The 15,847-nt window shown below is 40.3% G+C and overlaps 1 protein-coding gene across 3 annotated transcripts in view; it reads right to left on the bottom strand.

The window, feature by feature from the left end:
• Window positions 1-3,679: 3,679 nt before the first annotated feature.
• Window positions 3,680-15,847, bottom strand: part of UBA2 (ubiquitin like modifier activating enzyme 2) — a 30,875-nt gene continuing 18,707 nt past the window's right edge. Inside the window, exons 13-18 of one of the 3 annotated variants that reach the window (XR_006056157.2) lie at window positions 14,336-14,491; window positions 12,849-12,945; window positions 9,979-10,084; window positions 8,361-8,497; window positions 7,056-7,117; window positions 6,591-6,693 (exon numbers count right to left, since the gene is read on the bottom strand). Coding sequence is in view for 2 of the 3 variants with exons in the window: in XM_015100552.4 (XP_014956038.2) it covers window positions 6,512-6,693; window positions 8,361-8,497; window positions 9,979-10,084; window positions 12,849-12,945; window positions 14,336-14,491 (678 nt within the window). In the remaining variant the exon portion in view is untranslated. Of the gene's footprint in view, window positions 7,118-8,360; window positions 8,498-9,978; window positions 10,085-12,848; window positions 12,946-14,335; window positions 14,492-15,847 lie in introns of all 3 variants that reach the window. The other 2 variants (XM_060398487.1, XM_015100552.4) reach the window with 2 other exon arrangements.

Raw genomic sequence — 15,847 nt, 5'->3', positions numbered from 1 at the left:
TCGGGTATTGGTTGCCCTATGGTATGTAGGATCTTAGTTTCCTGACCAGGGATCAAACCTGTGTCTCCTGCCTTGTAAGGCAGATTCTTAACCACTGGACCAAGAGGGAAGTACCCCCATGGTCAACTTTAAACTGCCAATATGGTGTTATTAAACAGAGTTGGAAAGAAATGGGTATAATCAGCTCTTGAAAGCTAGAATAGAGCTGGCTCCAATGACTACTGCCTGCATCCCACTGTTGGAAAAGTTTCACAATAGAACTGCCAGTTCTCTGGTTCTATCATTGTTTCAAGTTAACTAGGATCTTCTGTCGAGACAAACCAACACTCAGAAGGCTAGAACAGGGCATGTTTAATCTAGTCTCACACCAAATCCCAAGCCACCATCTTTTTTTCTAAGGCTAATCCTATCCAGACTGTCTACACTAACAGTGATTTTTTTTTTTTTTAACAGATCCCATTGTCTCTCCTTGTAGTCTAGCTTCCATAAGACCCTCTTATCTGTCTGTAGTGTCCGTATTTTCTGGACCCCAAGGGCATCCCTGGTGGCTCAGATGGTAAAGAATCCTCCTGCAATGCGGGAGACTTGGTTCAGTCCCTGGGTTGGGAAGATCCCCTGGAGAAGGAAATGGCAACCCACTCCAGTATTCTTGCCTAGAGAATCCCCATGAACAGAGGAGCCTGGCAGGCTACAGTCCACGGGGTCACAAAGAGTCGGACACAACGGAGTGACTAAGAACGGCACAATTATGATCACAATTCAGGGGTTTTCTCAGTCTTGGGACACACTCAGATGTCAATCAAATGTGGACTAAATAACTTGGGTTACGAGGGAAGGGGATGGCATGCAATCAAACACCACATCTAAGAATCCCTGAGATCCCCATTTCTCTCCCTCCCCTGAGCTTGCAGCAGTCTACCTTTATAAGATAAGTTTTCCTGGGGAGAGCAGAATCTTTCACCTAAACCACATATGGGCCCTTCCCAGCTCAGCACCTGTGTGCCAATCCCATTAAAACACTGCACTAGACCCAACATGCATGTTCTGCTTAAGCCACTGTGAGGCTGTCCACTGGGAGTTGTGCCAGAAGGGATTTTTCCATCCATTTTCTGAGGTCCAACTCTTCCTACCAGATTGAGTCTACCAACTTCCCTTGGCCCTAGACACCCTTTAGGCCTCTCTAGGGGCACAGACGGAGAAGGCAATGGCATCCCACTCCAGCACTCTTGCCTGGAAAATCCCATGGACGGAGGAGCCTGGTAGGCTGCAGTCCATGGGGTCTCAAAGAGTAGGACATGACTGAGCGACTTCACTTTCACTTTTCACTTTCATGCCTTGGAGAAGGAAATGGCAACCCACTCCAGTGTTCTTGCCTGGAGAACCCCAGGGACAGGGGAGGCAGGTGGGCTGCCGTCTGTGGGGTCCAACAGAGTCAGACACGACTGAAGCAACTTAGCAGCAGCAGCAGCAGGGGCACAGAAGTTTCAAAGAATTAGGGTTGGGACCTTATCCTGCATTCAGGAATGGCAATTTATGCATTAACTTTACAGGGCAAAAACCCCAGTCAGTCTGCAGCTCCATGGGGAGGAGCTATTTGGGGATGCTACAGCTTTGGGAATCACATTAAGCAAGAGGTTGGTGTTGATGACTTGCAGTACTGCTAGAAGCTGCTGCCGGGACCAACTGGAAAGCTTGGCAACTGAGGATGTGGGTTCTCAGATCCTCCTCCCACTACCTACCTATTGCTACAGTAAGAAGTTACGTTTCTGTGTACACCAGCACTCGGTGTCTGACTTTCAAAGACTTCTATCAGACTGGCAAACTTGGCAAGGTTTTCCACATGGAGCATAGTGCCAAGTAGGGATCAATACATTTACTATCTGAAGCTCCGATCCTTTGGCCACCTGATGCGAAGAGCAGACTCATTGTAAAAGACCCTGATGCTGGGAAAGTCTGAAGGCAGAAGGGGACCGCAGAGGACAAGATGGTTGGATGGCATCACTGACTCAATGGACATGAGTTTGAGCAAGCTCCAGGAGCTGGTGAGGGACAAGGAAGCCTGGCGTGATGCAGTCCATGGGGTCGCAAAGAGTTGGAAACTGAGTGACTGAACAACAGTATGTTTATAAAATGAATGAGGGTGTGCGCAATGCCTACATCTTCCGAAACTGATCTGAGAAAGAACTCTTCTAAAGTAAATCCTGAGGAACTTCTTGGAGCATTATATATTCTAATATTGATATACTCTTTCCTCTGTCTTTCCGTATGTAGTAAGTTATCATTTGTTGCAAGATTTGAAGTTTTTAAAACTGTTATAGGGAATTCCCTGGCAGTCCAATGGTGAGGACTCTGAGCTTTAACTGCTGAGGGTCTGGGTTCAGTCTATGGTTGGGGAACTAAGATGCCATAAGCTGCATGGTGTTGACAAAAAAAAAAAAAAAAGCTTTTATGAGATACATTTATCAAAACTTCCAAAAAATGTTACCAGTTAATAACTGTCTTCAGAAATATAAGCAAGTGCACAGTAGCCTCAGAAACCTGTAGTTCAACCCAGTTGCTTAGTGAAGCAGTTCAAACATTTCTTAAATTTTTGGCTAGAACTTAAATTACATGCAGGAAAAACAACAAAAGTCCCTTCTGTATGCAGAATACAAATAATGTATTCCCAGCATGAAAGGGTCTATAAAAATACTTTGCTAAATATATCTTGCAAGACAGTCAAATGGATTCTGGTCCTTAGCTACACTACTTTACGAAGGAAATGGGAGATCTTCACATCTGCAAGCCACAATGACTAGAAACACGTGCCAACATTTCTTCTTCCCTGATTTCTCTGGGTTTTTAAGATTTGCTTTTTGTTTATTACAAGAGGTGTAAATTTGCCCATGTTCCTAGGTCATAGGAAACAACGGGAACAATGATGGGGAAAAACAATGGAAACAGTGACAGACTTTATTATTTTGGACTCCAAAATCACTGCAGATGGTGACTGCAGCCATGAAATTAAAAGACACTTGCACCTTGGAAGAAAAGCTATGATCAACGTAGACAGCATATTAAAAAAGCAGAGACATTACTTTGCCAACAAAGGCCCATTTGGTCAAAGCTATGGTTTTTCCAATAATCGTGTATGGATGTGAGTTGGGACTATAAAGAAAGTTGAGCACCAAAGAATTGATGCCTTTGAACTCTGGTGTTGGAGAAGACTCTTGAGAGTTCCTTGGACAGCAAGGTCAAACAGTCAATCCTAAAGGAAATCAACCCTGAATATTCATCGGAAGGACTGATGCCGAAGCTGAAACTCCAATACTTTGGCCACCTGATGCGGAAGAACTGACTCACTGAAAAAGATCTTGATGCTGGGAAAGACTGAAGGCAGAAGGGCACAACAGAGGATGAGATGGCTGGATGGCTGACTGAACTGGGTCATAGAGCAAGTCCACTTCAGACATATGTGCCACCAACAGGTGAGTTTCAGGAACATCGATCACGAACCAAGTGTGTTCTGGCAGCTTCCCAGTGGACCACTAACCTACTGGAAGCAACTGGTTCTCTTGACTTCCCTAGAAAATCAAATGAGAGAGACTTCTTCCTAAGTCACAGCCTAGCAATAAGGATGAGTAAAGCTGATTTCATCAATGCCAACCCAGGAATTGCTGTAACACTTTCTCATTCCAACTGGCATTTTTAATAATCTTTATTACTTTTCTGATTCCAATCACAGGATATATATTCAGTACAAAACTTGAAAAAGTCACAGAGGCACTAAAGGAAAATACAAAATATATCTCCACTTTTATTATTAAAGTTCTCAGAGAAAAGTTAGATGGCACAATAAACAATATATATAGGCTCCATTGAGATCCAATGTTAATTTGGTTTTTCTTCCTGTATTTTTTATTTTGCTGAGCCATTTATAAGTTGTAGGTATTGTGAGCTTCATCTCTAATCTCTCTCAAGAATAAGGACAATGGCCTACATAACTATAAGAACAATACCATAGCTAAGAAAATAATTCCATTATCACTCAATTTGTTCCATTTTCAAATTTCCAATTGTCACAAGAATCATTTATTTTACACTTGAGCTCTAGAATGTTACACATTCTATATTCATCCAATTATTTCCCCTTAATGTTTAACTTTTCTCTACTCCCTCTGCTTCCTGTTAGTTGGAAGTCTCTAGATGCTAAATTCAAGTTACCTTTTTGGGGTGAGGGGCCTGGATGTTGGATCCTTCAAATCATCATCTCCTATCAGGAAGCACATACCAGGCTGTCCCATTAGTGATGCCAGGTTTGATTACTTGATTACAATGATGATAGATCAGTCTATTGTCAAGACAGAGAGCCTTTCACTTTTGCAAGTTTATATAGCAACATCTGAGCACTCCACAAAGATTCTGTTCCTTAGTAGCCTTTTAGGTTTTGCATCCACAGATGATCTTTGCCTGACCAGTTATTCCATTAATGGTTCAGGCTCTCATTAAAACATCAAATCCTTTCATGGTACCTGCCAAGTACACAGCATGATCTTTGGGACAATGGACTCTCTAGGTAAACTTGAGTCACTGGACTGCTCCCAATGAGGCTGGAATATGGTTTGTCAGACTGTTTCAGGATGGAGCTGCTCGGGAAACATGCTTGTCGAGCCTGCTTCCGGCTCCATAAACTGAGAAAACTCACGTGGGAAAACCATGAATACAAAGGCCAGATCTAAAGTACCTCCACACTCCGGGGACAGAGTAGCAGTTTGGATCTTAGTCTACTTAAACAAGACCACTACGGTCAGGCCTGCTTTGCTGGTAAACCCAGATTTTATAAAGACAGAAACTGCTGGAAAAGTAATAACAGAGTTGTTGCAAAACTGAAAACTGCTGGTCTGCCAAGAGAGAAACACATCTCTACAAATCACACTGGCATTTAATACCACTATACATTCACATAAGAAAGAAAACAGAACATGAACAAAATGCTAGAAATACACTGTTGATAACTGTGTTGAAAAATGCAGGATGGATGAGGTTTAAAGGAATGGAGAGACTTCCAAAATTCAGATTTTCTTGAGAACTCTTCAGATTTCAAAATTTCAAAACAGGAGGTGACCATCAGTGACCAACCAGTTAACCAAAATTTGCTTCTGAGAGGGTATTTCAGGATATTCCATTTTTATCTGTAACACAGTTCTATAATTTCAAAAAAATTTTTTTTTCTGGAGGAAAATGAAACCTTCGTAAGCTGGATGGCAGAGTAAGAATTACACAACGGCAAACAACATAATGAATTACCAAGTTGAAATTTCATTGACAGTGGCCAAAAACACCAAGGCAGAGGTACAGAACGGGGACAACAGCTTCATGGGTTTCTGTTATCTGAAAACTCCAGGCACATCTGCAGGAGAGCAGCCTAGGGGCCAAGGCGTTCGGAGGTTCAGGAGTTATGAGAGCTGATCCGTCGGACTGGCCTGGCCACATGTGCTGGTCAGAGTTGGGCCCAGAAGAGTACATGCAAGAAGGGCCCTGGATGACCTGGGGACACCCAGAGTGGAGGAGACTTGCCATGTGGAATCTCAAATCCACGACTCCAAGTTACTGGGGCTGAGCAAAGATCACTTGAATGTTCTCAACAGAAGGCCAACAGTTTACAATCATTTAAAAAGCAACATGCCTTTAAAAACTGTCTTTTAAAAAGTACTCATCTGTGGTAAACAGTACTCATCTATGTCCATTTTCGAGTTAATTTTCTAAAAGGAAAGAAAATAGTATGCCTGCAGCAAATACAATGTACAAACCCAGTAAGGCAGCAGAAACATGAACTATGCAGGCATGTATAACAAGTATGCAGATGTCATTTATTTGGTCCATAAGTACAGTATAGTTGTATTTGAGTTTTACAAAACATCAAATATAAATAACCTGAAACTGTAACAATACACAAAAACTGGCTTCTTACACAGACATACCAGGCAGTACAAGCTGAAAACTTGAGTAAATTAACAACTGTTTTACATTAATATACATAGTGCCAGTTAACATTTAAAAACAAGTTTCAATGCATAGCACTCGATACTTCTTTGAATCTGTTTCAGTCAGTTAAGAGTATGAAAATGGTTAGATCTAGGCTAAAAATAATTCTTCTTCTAACCAAAAATAAAGGCATAATATTTATAACCAGGTATCAACTTTACTAAACCACAATATTTTAAAACTGTCAAATGATACCTAAGGGTATTTACATTAAAAAGGCAACATGCATTGTGTTGTTTCATCTCATGGACTGGTTATGCACATACTTTGTCCAAAGGGTTTTAAAACTATATTCCTACTTTCAATACAGCATACTGCAATGTTTCTAATAGTTCTAGCAAAATGAATGCTTTCAAAGAGAGCAGAATCATCTTCAAGTCACTGGTGTCAATTTTTTCCCTTTGGAACAAAGGACGTAACAAATAACCTGGTTCTGCCCGGAAGGCCTTAATGGAGTATAAGAGGTTCCGTTCAGAGGCATTTCTGTTCAATCTAATGCTATAACCTCATCAAGCTCCTCTGCCTGCTCTATGCGTGACCTTTTCGCACTGACACTCTCTTTCTCATCTAGCTTCCTCTTGCGACTTCTTTCTTCTTCACTGATATCAGCATTATTTGAGGGACCTTCTTCATCCGAATCAACTATGAGCACATCATCTTGCTCTTGTGCTTATTTCAGAAAAAAAGGGAAAAGAAATGGTTAAAAGTGGGGGGCAACTAGAAGCTCACCACAATTTTATGTACATGAAAAACTAACTCTTCTAACACACATCAAACTTCTGAATGCCTACCCTTAGGGAACCTTTACACATTACATATTTCTGTACTGTTTCACTGTTTTCTGTTACAAGCACCTATTTCTTTCCTAATCAAAACAAAAAATTTTAACAAGCATTATATAATTCAGAGGAACTGTTACAGTTCCTTGTTTCTATTTCTCCAACAGAAAAGGGGAGGGTGCATATCCTAATATTCGTAGCAGTGATAATAATAATAAACAACAACAATAACAACATATACATAGCACTTACAATGTGCCAGGAACTGTTCTGAGCACTTTGCATATACAACTCATTTAATCATCACAACCACCCTATAAAGAAGATAACATTATTATCCATTTTCCAGAAGAGGAAACGGAGGTACAGAGACTTGCCCAAGGTCACATAGTAGCAGCAGAGGACGGGATCGATTCAAACCCACGAAGGGGGGCTCTACAGTGCATGCGCTTAACTTACACTATGGCTGGAATTGTGTCACCCACCCCCGACATTCCACCAAGTCAAAGGCACAGTACTTACCTTATTGCTAGTCTCCAAAAACCTGCCCACATGGTGGAAAATACATGCACACTGCAAATTATGATCTTTGAAAACTACCAGTCCTTTACTCAAAATAGGATGATGAACCTTTGTATTTTGGGGGGGTGGGGGGGCAGGGGTGAAGGGTCATGGCCCACTCTAGACTAGCAGTCTGGACCTCAACCTTTTTGGCACCAGGAACCAACCTCATGGAAGACAATTTTTCCATGGATTGAGGGTGGGGGGATGGTTTGGGGATGACTCAAGTGTATTACATTTGTTGTGCACTTTATTTCGAATCTAATGCCACCGCTGATCTAATAGGATACTGGCTGATGGCCCAGAGGTTGGGCAACCTTGCTCTAGATGATCACTAAATTTATTTTCACAACGCTCAGAGAACATCAGAACCAAAGAAGCACCAATATTCCAAAGAATACCAAAGACACAGGGTCAAAGAAATGAAAATAGAGAAGAAAAAATGAGTCACTTTTAGTTTCCTGACACTAAAGAACGAAGAGGTGTGTGTGTGTTGGGGGGGGGGGGGCGCCGCGGGTGGTGCAGGTAGTGTACATTCACACTGGAGTACAGTAAAGCACCAACACTGAAAACCCAGGAAACAGAGCTTCTGACACACTCTACCAAAGTCACTGGTTCTGAGAAAACTGAAATGTGTACTTACCAAGCACCTGTTCATTCAAAATAGTCAGATGCACTGGTTCACTGTTCCCCAAAACATGCATATAAAATCCCCAAGTAGTACTACTCAGAATGAACTATCTTTATGCACTAGTAAACTGACATTTCCAGTTGTAAAAACAATAAAATCTATGTATTTTCTATAAAAATTTTACCCAGTCTTAAAATATCTTCATGGGTTATACATTCAAAGTTCCATTAAAACAATGCCGAACCAACACACACCTCTAGTAGTCCCGTGAGTAGTTCTATTTTATGGTCAACGTTCATAAGACAATCAGTTTGTTGTAAACCGTCCTGCTTGGTGGGTGACTGCTGGCTGGGGCTGTGACTCACCTGTGGATGTGGAAGGCTGAGCTCCATCGTCGCTGCCATTGGTTATGCTTTTGGCAGCATCTTCAGCTTGCTTGGGCCCCACTTTTTCTGGAGCATCACCAACAACTTCAAATTCAACATCCTTTCCTAGGTCTTCACTGTAAGGAGAATAGCGTACTGTGACACTGAACCACTGTTATGACTACTTACAAAAGAAAAGGCACACCAAAGAGAAATTGTCCTCAAACCTCAAAAGGCGTATACATACACACCTTTTATTTGGCTTCTGATTTTCAAAGTGTTAAAACAAGATACATAATAGGTTTTTATGTATTCGAAGCTCAATTCAAATGGTCAATAACACTGTCCTTTCAATTCAGGGAAAAAATTTTTAACTTTTATACCTAAAGCAGAAAACTTGAGTCAAAAATTGTGAGGCCTGGTGTAATTCTTAGGCATTCTTTCTTCAGCTATATGAAAAGATTCTATATACACTCTTCTGATGAGTGTTTGGGGGCAGAGTTACACAGTTTCTTGGTTTTCCCTCCATCTTCACAGGCAGCACCCTGCTTTTGTAATGAGTTCCCAAAAACATGTACAAAAATTTAACACATGAAAGTCAAACAAAAGACTTACATGTTATAAGGGGGGTTCTGTTCCCAGGGAGCTAAAAGATATGATAAAAAAGACCCTAATTATGCCTCCTCTTTTAGACACCAACTGATGTATTTCCATTTCATTGTACATGTCCTTCCACAACTGAACACAAGCACACCACTGACATCCAACTAGTGTGTAACTGAGACCAGAGATCACCCCCAGCAAGACCTATCTCTGACTCACCTGTCTCATTTTATACTATTATTAATAACCCACATTCAGTTTTTCCTGTCCTTTCCTGCTTTTTATAAACTAAGTATATATAATGTAATACTCGAACAATTATACAAGTTCTGTATATTTGGGTATAGATGGCAACACTGGCAAAAATATTTATATAGTTAGATATAACCTGAAGACATGAGCCAGGGTGCAGCTTAGAGGTATCAATGAGCATGAACCAACCTTATTCAACAGATAACCACACCAAATGGAGAACCATCTGTATTTAAGCTGTGCTACATATGTACAAATATCCTGTAATGCAAACAGTATGGATACTTTTTCAAATAAAGTGGGCAGGATATAAAATAAAGAGAAAAAAAAATGTGACTCAGGGATCTGTATATGGTAATATTTAATGCTCTCTTCTTACTGTTCCAGATCACAAAGAAGTATTTGTTTTACAGGAGAGATATTTCTTCCTTCCAAATGAAATCTCTAACAATTAAAATTTTTTATTCCAGTTCAACTATGAAAAGGAATGTACCCCTGATTATAACTATTCACACACCTGCATTTCTACCCTCCCTAGGTCTTTCTGATCAGCCACCACTGATGAGTTACCCTCAAACATTTCTTTCTGGATTCTTAGATTTTTCTGTAGGTCAAACCTCAGGGAACTTAATGGCCAGCTTGAGCATATGTATGGTGCAGCTTCAAATGAACAGTAGGATTTAAGGGTAAGAAAACATTTTCTCTCCACTTTAAGTTTATATATTCAAATAACTTCTTACACTTAAATATTAACAGTTCCTACCTATGAAGGATGTTGATCAATAAAGTGTAGTCCTGAAGGAAGTCATCTGCTTGAAGTCGGCTCCCATTTCTAATTCCAAATTCTGACAATTTCTTGTGATTATTAGCTAAAAATTGTTTTAGAGAAATTTAGATGCTTTAGTTATATCTCCATGAAGCAGTCAACCTTAGTTTTTACAAGATAAATCCCCTGCTATAAGCTGAATTGTATCTCCCCAAATTCACATGCTGAAATGTCTCAGAATGTGACTGTACTTGGAGACAATATTTTTTTTAAAGAGGCGTTAAATTAAAATGAGGCTGTTGGGGTGGACCCTAATCCAATCTAATTGGTATCCTTAGAAGAAGCCAAGGAGAGGGGCCTCAGGAGAAACCAAACCCGTCAACCACCCCTCCAACACCCTCACTAGACCCTTTCATCTTAAGACTTCTAGCCTCTGGAACCAAAATAAAATGTGTTAAGTCACTTGCCTGTGTGTTTGGGTGTGATGGCCCTAGTAATCTAGTTCACTCAAATATCAGGCACTTAGGAACTCAGCCCCGAAAACTCAACTACCAAAACAAGGAAACTAAACTGAGAAGTTCTGAGAGACTTCTTCCTTTGAAACCAAATTAATATGGAATCCTAAAGCAGTCAACGACAACTTTTAGAATTGTTCAAAACATACTATTTCTAAAAAGGCTACCCACAATATCAACCATCAGCCAATTTTACAATTCAGTTATTGAATTGTAAACTTTATTTCAATAATTTTTTCAACATAAATTTTCTGCATTTCTCAATGGACAGCCAGAGAGGTCCCCAAAAGCTAATCACTCCAACTCAATTCTCTCTTCCATGTCATTTCTGCTAAATCTGAACAGCCCCAGGATGTAGCACATGATGCCAAGCACCCACTAGCACTCAGTAAGCCTTTGCCACATGGATTATAAATATTCCAGTGAAGAACAAACTCTCCAATCAAACTTTTGGTGTTACCATCTCCTCCTACCTATTCTAGGGCCTTCCTGTTTTTAACCATCCTTTCTCTCCTGCACGTTCAAATGCTCAAGTTTGATTTACAAAACTGCCTCCTCATTTAGCTCCCAATTTACAGTCTCTCCTCACAATAGTCAGTCTGCTTTATTGAGTATTTGCTCTTGCCTATGAACTGTATAGAATCTGTATAGCCACAGTGCCTGGCACATACAAAGTAAAATGTATTTTAAATTCTTAAATTTTGCTTATAATTTTAAAATTTATGTTGTTTTCTACATATCCAATGGATTCTCTGGCAGCTCAGCTGGTAAAGAATCTACCCGCAATCCAGGAGATCCCAGTTTGATTCCTGGGTTGGGAAGATCCCCTGGAGGAGGGTAGGGCAACCCACTCTAGTATTGTTGCCTAAAGAATCCATGGACAGAGGAACATGGTGAGCTACAGTCCATGGGGTCACAAAGAGTCAGACATGACTGAGCAACTAAGCACAGCACAACTATCTTTTTTTTTCTTCTTCTTTTATACCTTTTCAGTCTACCTGGAATGTCTCTGGAGAACAGTTAGTTCTACCCAGACTTCCACTGCCAAACTCTTTCACTCAAATTCCACAGCCCAACATGTTCAAAAGGTAAATAGCCTCTGAGCAATTCTATCCGGGTGAATTAGCATCACTTCCCAAGCCAGAGTCTTGGCAACGGTTCTGTCTAAGCCTAACAATGCTACTCTTCCTCACCTGTACTCTACATTCAGACTCTGCAAATCTCAAAACTGTCATTTGCTTTTGCATTAGTAAAAATCTCTCACATCCCTCAATTTTTTTCTAGCTGGCTCCCCACCTCCACTGTCACATCCTTGCCTTAATCTTCTGCAGATTACACATTACGCCCCTGCTTAAACCCTAGAGGGAGCAGGAAATCAGCGGGGTGGGGGGGTGGGGGGGGTGGTGGGGAGGAGAGACACACACACCTATACACTACACACGACACACAAAATCCTCAAGTTGCATCACTGCTGCCAACCCCACAGCACCCCACCTACCAGGAAACAAAACAGCTGGTCATTCCTAAAGCCCTTTATATTGCTTTGTAAGTTCATGCCTTTGCAGATGCTGTTCATTCTGCCCAAATGCACTCTCCCCTCTCAGTTCTTCAAGAATTGGCCCAGGAATCCTCTCTCCTGTGATAATCCTCTCTCCTGTGATAATCCTCTCTCCTGTGATATGCCCCCTTGCCCCGTTAACCTTCCCTTTACAAAACTTAATTCAAACTTTGTACACCTTCTCTCTATAGTATTTCTTAGATGACACTAAATCTACTTGTTGCTAATCTCTCATCTCCTTCTAGGCTGTGAAATACTTTAAGCCAGGGACTATTATCCTATTTACCCTTGAATTACAAATATCCATGACTATGCCTGTAATACAGCACTCCAAAGGCTACTGAAATAAATGCTCTCTCACCCTCAATAGCACATGTATTCTGTGGAAAAGGGTCACATTTAAGCCACTGAGATTCTAGACCAGTTTCCATCTTAAGGTCCTAGCCTTTAAAACAGCTGGCTAGAACTAATGGGAGGACGTTTAGTCATTTTCTCTTTTGGGTGAAAACATATTTAACTAGACTTTTAATAAAAAACAGGCTACTACCCAACCAAAGCACGACCTCCAATTACTTATGACCCAATACCCCCAAATTTCTGGGCAAGGAACTATAGCCAAAAAGAATTCTGACACTCTCCAACAAGACAGATGAGGTATGGGAACTTCGAAGTATTCAGATTGACCAGTGTGACCCTCAGTACTGTTTACAGTAAATGGAAAAACTAATGTGCACCCCTTCACTCAGGCAGTCTCCATCCAAATGAGGGTGAGTGAACAAGGCAATGTATAATACCTTCTGTCTCTCCCTCTTCTGAAGATATTAGGATTGTTCCTTTTCCATCTTCAATTTGGACATCTGGTGCTACCATAGCAAATTTTTCTTTCACAATCTATAAAGAAAAAACTTCAAAATGTTAACATATGGAATTAAAAGACCACAAATAGCCTAGACTTCTTATAAAGGCGCTTAATTCTCTCCTTCCACTGGAATTCACCCAATTACCTCATGCCCACGTTCTATCTGGAGAAGGCAATGGCACCCAACTCTAGTACTCTTGCCTGGAAAATCCCATGGATGGAGGAGCCTGGTGGGGACATGACTGAAGCAACTTAGCAGCAGCAGCACATTCTATCCCATGTTTGATCACTGATAAAGATCAGGTAACACTTCCTCCAGATGGAGACTAAGAACTCTTGGCTGACTCTTGGTATTTTGTCCTTCCCAGCAGATTAGGTACTAAGCTAGACACTTAACATATTTTATCTTAGTCTCTATTACAACTCAATATTGGAAGATGTTTTATAGATGAAAAACTTATGATCATCAATCTGATTCTCAGATAAACAGTTTTCCCCTTCCCAAGCTCCATCTCTTCCCAAGATCCATATCCCCTTCGCAAATTCCAAGATGGATCAGGAGTGAAAATACTATTAAATCTTACCTGATCCTAAACAGACAAACAAGCCAAAAAACCAAACAACAGATAACTCTCTAAAGATCCAATTATACTCCAAATATGTGGAATTACTGTTAGCTCAAGAATGAGTAGATACCACTTATAATCATTTCTTTCCTAAGAAAGAACATGGGGCAACCACCCTCTGCTGGCCAACATATCAAGTCCAGCTCCTTCTCCATCCAAAACATAAGTTCAAATTAACCTGTCCAATGTAACCAGTTCTGGGAGAAAGGCCATTCATTCTCAAGCAGCCTTTAGGGCCACGAAGTCTACTCCTTCATGTCGGGAGGCACATAAACATGAACCATCACAATGTACATAATCAGAGGAACTATGTGAAGTGATTTCCAAACTGAGAAGTGTCACCATTCAGGTCACTTGCTCTTCCCTAATTAAAAAAATACTAGGAGGAACTGAAGGACCAGGCTATAGGACCAAACCCTACCTTAACCGTCCAGCTCTCACACCAAAGCTCTACAGGTGAATCCAGGTGTGCTCAGGGACTAGCTTAATACTCCATCACTAGAAACCCAAGGAACACAGAATTTGCTTGTAAAGATACTATGCTACCTATCTATGTGCCACCTGTGGTCCACATTCTAGCCAAATGCACTCATTCCTCTCTGGGATGTGGAACACACATTCTGAAACCACAGAGAGAAAAGTCAACAGGACACAGGTGGCAAAGGAACACACCTCAGTCTTCAGGGTAATTATCTGGCTTTTAGTTTATCACACTACACTGTAAAAGGCAAAAGGGGACTTGTTTTTTTTCTTACAAACAGTAACCTTGTGGAAGAGAACCAGGCTCTGCACTTACCTTATCTTGTAAGGTGAGAACAGTCACTTTATGAACATTCAGCCGCACAGTCACCTCTGGCTTGCTGGCACATACGTAACAGTTAGGGTTGGGAGCATCCAGTGCACAAGGCACGAGAAGCTTCTTTCTTGGGTTTGGTTGTTTATTCAAAAAAATCTTTGGCGAAAAAAAAAAACACAAGCAAAAATCAGTAATCTGAGTTATAATTTATATACCGTAGAATATTCACTTAAATAATTCCTTCCAGAAGGCAAAAGATAAGGAAAACCAAGACCTTAAAAGGCTGACTTTTTTCCCAACCTTTTCAAATTAGCCACCTTGTAAATAAGGCTGAGCTTACCAAAATCTCGTTGTACTGAAGACGAGACTATTCTGCAAACTAACTTAGCATGAATAAGGGCCTAATCATACTTGTTTCTGGTATCATCATTGAATCAGTTTGGAGTGCCTTCCTAGTGGCTATTCTTATCAACTTTAAGTCAATTTCTAATAAGACCAGTGCACTAATTTCTCTAATTAATGTCTTCACAGATACAAGGACCAAATGAGCTACATTTCTTTTCTAATTTTCTGATGACTGTGATATTAACATTCACATAACTAAAGGAAAAATAATGCATGTCTGGCACTATTACCATTTTCCTAATACCTAAACCAAAAAAAAAAAAAAAAATTACATGAACCAAGGGAAATAAAAAGCAAACTGCACTGAAGTTACAATTCTCAAGAGAATACCGGACGCTAATACACAAATTCTTACTGTGAAACTACCATGTAGTATGGTATCTGTTAAGACGAATTATCTCTAAAGAAGAACCCTATCGATTCCCCCCAACTTAAAGAAGTAAATCCCTTGACAGGCATTAAGTGCTAGGCAGAGGCCTCCTGTAGCCTCTCCCCACAATGAATACTAAGCGTATACATTTGTACTGCCAAGGCTGGAAGAGGGGACAATGGTTGACCTTGAGCTTCACTGGGAGGGTAACTCTGCTAAGAGAAATCGACAGTAATAAAAACATCTGCTAATATTACTAATACTCAGGCTAACACTTGTATTAACCTATCCTGATATTCATTTATAAATGGGAACAAAGGAAGCCCAGACATATGGGTATCATTAGCCCAAGAGAGGAACAGAGATGAGCAAGTAAAAAAACGAGAAAAATGTTACAGGACAAAGTAAGACACTTGTTCAGGCTGCTATAAAAAGATAAGACATAAAAAAATGTAGTTCTTAGAAATTAAAAACATGATAGCCAAAATAATTTAAACAGAAAGCTGAACCAAGATGTCAGACTGGCATTATGGTTCTACATTCCCTTACCCTAAACTATTTTAAGAATGCATTAATAATGACACTGAAAAGTAAGAATACCATCATAGACTAGACTAGGTTTTTTGCTTTTGTTTTTAAAAGACATTCCTGAAAGTAAACTGGTCCTTTTATTTCAACATTACTGTAAAAAGGACAACCTAAAACAATAGCAAAATATTGGCTCCAATATTTATAGG

This window comes from Ovis aries, chromosome 14, assembly GCF_016772045.2.
Source record: "Ovis aries strain OAR_USU_Benz2616 breed Rambouillet chromosome 14, ARS-UI_Ramb_v3.0, whole genome shotgun sequence".
Taxonomy (NCBI): Eukaryota; Metazoa; Chordata; class Mammalia; order Artiodactyla; family Bovidae; genus Ovis; species Ovis aries.
This window is presented reverse-complemented; position numbering and strand designations above follow the sequence as displayed.